Source organism: Coturnix japonica, chromosome 25 (assembly GCF_001577835.2).
Source record: "Coturnix japonica isolate 7356 chromosome 25, Coturnix japonica 2.1, whole genome shotgun sequence".
Lineage (NCBI taxonomy): Eukaryota > Metazoa > Chordata > Aves > Galliformes > Phasianidae > Coturnix > Coturnix japonica.
Window position 1 is genome coordinate 329190 of NC_029540.1, and position 2886 is coordinate 332075.

The 2886-nt window shown below is 58.4% G+C and overlaps 1 protein-coding gene across 1 annotated transcript in view; it reads right to left on the minus strand.

The window, feature by feature from the left end:
• ITGA10 (integrin subunit alpha 10) overlaps positions 1-2886 on the minus strand; it is a 31328-nt gene that overhangs the window by 24216 nt on the left and 4226 nt on the right. Inside the window, exons 2-3 of the mRNA XM_032449150.1 lie at positions 1592-1711; positions 595-722 (exon numbers count right to left, since the gene is read on the minus strand). Coding sequence (XP_032305041.1) covers positions 595-722; positions 1592-1711 — 248 coding nt within the window. The remainder of the gene's footprint in view (positions 1-594; positions 723-1591; positions 1712-2886) is intronic.

A 2886-nucleotide genomic window follows, 5' to 3' on the forward strand; every position in this document is an offset into this window, starting at 1 on the left:
CACTCCTGCACCACGCGCTGCCCGTACTGCAGCACTGCAACCTATGGGGGTACAGAACCCAATGGAACCAATGGAACCCAATGGAACCAATGGACCCAAATGGACCCCCATACTGCAGCACCGCCACCTATGGGGGTACAGAACCCAATGGAACCAAATGGAACCCAATGGAACCCAATGGAACCAATGGAACCAAATAGAACCAATGGCCACTCCTGCACCACGCGCTGCCCGTACTGCAGCACTGCAACCTGCAGGGACCAATGGAACCCAATGGAACCAATGGAACCCAATGGAACCCAATGGAACCCAATGGCCACTCCTGCACCACGCGCTGCCCGTACTGCAGCACTGCAACCTATAGGGACCAATGGAACCCAATGGAACCAATGGAACCAATGGAACCAAATAGAACCAATGGACCCCCGTACTGCAGCACTGCAACCTATGGGGACCAATGGAACCAATGGACCCAAATGGACCCAAATGGACCCCTGTACTACAGCACCACCACCTATGGGGACCAATGGAACCCAATGGAACCCAATGGTCCCAAATGGACCCCAATGATCCCAATCCCCCCCCGCCCCACACCTGACTCTGCTGCGGCCCCACATGGAAGCGGCCCAGCAGCGCCTGCAGGAAGCGCTGCACCTCGTGCCATGGGTAAATGCTGTTGGAGCCGTCCAGGAGGATCACGATGTCCAGGAACGTGGGGCAGCCTGCACAGATATGGGGTGTGTGGGGGATATGGGGTGTGTGGGGGGATATGGGGTGTGTGGGGGATATAGGGTGTATGGGGGATATGGGGTAGGGGGGTATGGGCAGGAGGAGCTATGGGTGCAGGGGTTATTATGGGCGGAGGGGGGTAATGGTGTGGGGGGGCTATGGGGTGAGGAAGGTATGGCAAGGTGGAGGTGCTATGGGGCAGGGGGGTATGGGTGAGGGAGGTATGGGGCCAAGGGGGGGATTATAGTGTTGAGAAGGATATGGGCAGGAGAGCTTATGGGCGTGGGGGAGAATTATGGGGTTTCGTGTGGGGGCTATGGGGGCAGGGGGGGAATGGGGGGGGTATGGGGGTGTGGATTGTGGGGCAGCGGGGGGTTATGGGGCATGGGGTGCTATGTGGCTGGAGAAGCTATAGGGCAGGGGGGTATGGGGTAGGGGGGAATATGGAGTGGGGGATATTTGGAGGAAGGGAGAGATATGGGGCGAGGAGGTTATGGGGCAGGGGAGGTGCTATGGGGCGGGGGGACTTATGGGGTGTTGGGGGGCTATGGGGTGTTGCTATGGGGGGGTGCTATGGGGTGCTGCTATGGGGTGCTGCTATGGGATGGTGCTATGGGGTGGGTGCCTATGGGGTGGTGCTATGGGGGGTGCTATGGGTGGTGTATGGTGTTGGCATTATGGGGTGTTGGGGGGCTATGGGGGGGTGCTATGGGGTGGTGCTGATGGGGTGTTGGGCGGGCTGATGGGGGGTGCTATGGTGGTTGCTGCTATGGGGTGCTGCTATGGGGCGGCAGAGCAGGATGGGGTCAGTTGTGGGGCTCTTTGGGGCCGTGGTTTGATGGCCGTTGTTCTGCCCACTGACGTTGTGCCGTGGGTGCGATGTTGTCCCGGTGCCGCAGGTTCGGGTCCAGTTGTTGGCACAACCCGGGGCTTGAACAAAGGCGCTTGCGCGACGCGATAACCGACACAGGGGGGCGCACACCTGGAACCACAGCCCGACCCACAGCCACCCATTGACCCCCATTGACAAACATCCACAGTAACTCCCACCTCCCATTAATCCCCCACTGACCCCCGTTAATCCCCATTGACCCCATTTACCCCCCCATGTAACCCCCATTGACAAACCATCACTCCCATTAACACCCCATTAACCCCCATGACTATCCTCCCCATAGTAAACCCCATCTGACTACCCCCCGAATTTAGTACCCCCCCCCCCCATTTATATTCCCAGCCCATTAACCCCGCATAGATGGCCCCCATTAACTCTCCCCATTTGACCCCGCCCCTTAAACACCCCCATTACCCCATGGTCCATCCCCCATTAACCCCCCCGATTTAACCCCAATTTTGACCCCCCTTTAACCACCCATTAACCCCCCCTTTACAGCTCCCCCCAATTGACACATCCCCCCACCACGCCGCCCCCCATTAACCCCATTAGCCCCCCTTTAACGCCCCCCCATTGACCCCTCCCATTCATCCCCACTCCCGATGCAACGCCCGCCCATTAAGCCCTCATGTTAAATTATCCCCCTTTTACCCAGCACCCCCTCATCCCCCAGCCCCTCAGTACCCCAGTTATGCAGATTACCCGTCCATTAATACCCCTTTTATCCCCATTACGCCCCATTCATTACCAGCACCATACCTCCCCGTCCCCATTAAACCCCATCTATCGCCCCATTAACCCCCCCCAGTACTCATTAACCAGCACCCCCCCGTCCGCCTTGCTGTGGCTGCCAGCCAGTCCCCAGTGGGCAGAGTCTACTTGTTTATATGTGTTGGTTATTGCTCGTTGCTTCGGCATGCTTACAATGCTGCGTCCGCCCTGGGGACACAAGCCGACAGGACCCAACAAATACAACTCCCCACAATAACCCCATGATCCCCTTCAAACCCCCCCGCCTCCCAATAATCTCTGCCCATTGACCCCCTCACAGGATCCCCAAAAGCCCCATAGACCTCCGCACCCCCCCAAGGACACCCAATGACCCCCCCTTGATGCCCCCCCCTATAATGACCCCCCTCCCCAATGACCCCATTTAAAGGAACCCCCAATTGACCCCCAAGGACCGCTCAATAACCACCCCCCAACGACCCCACTTCCAGGACCCCTCCAATTTCGACCCCCCACATGTCCCACTGACAATG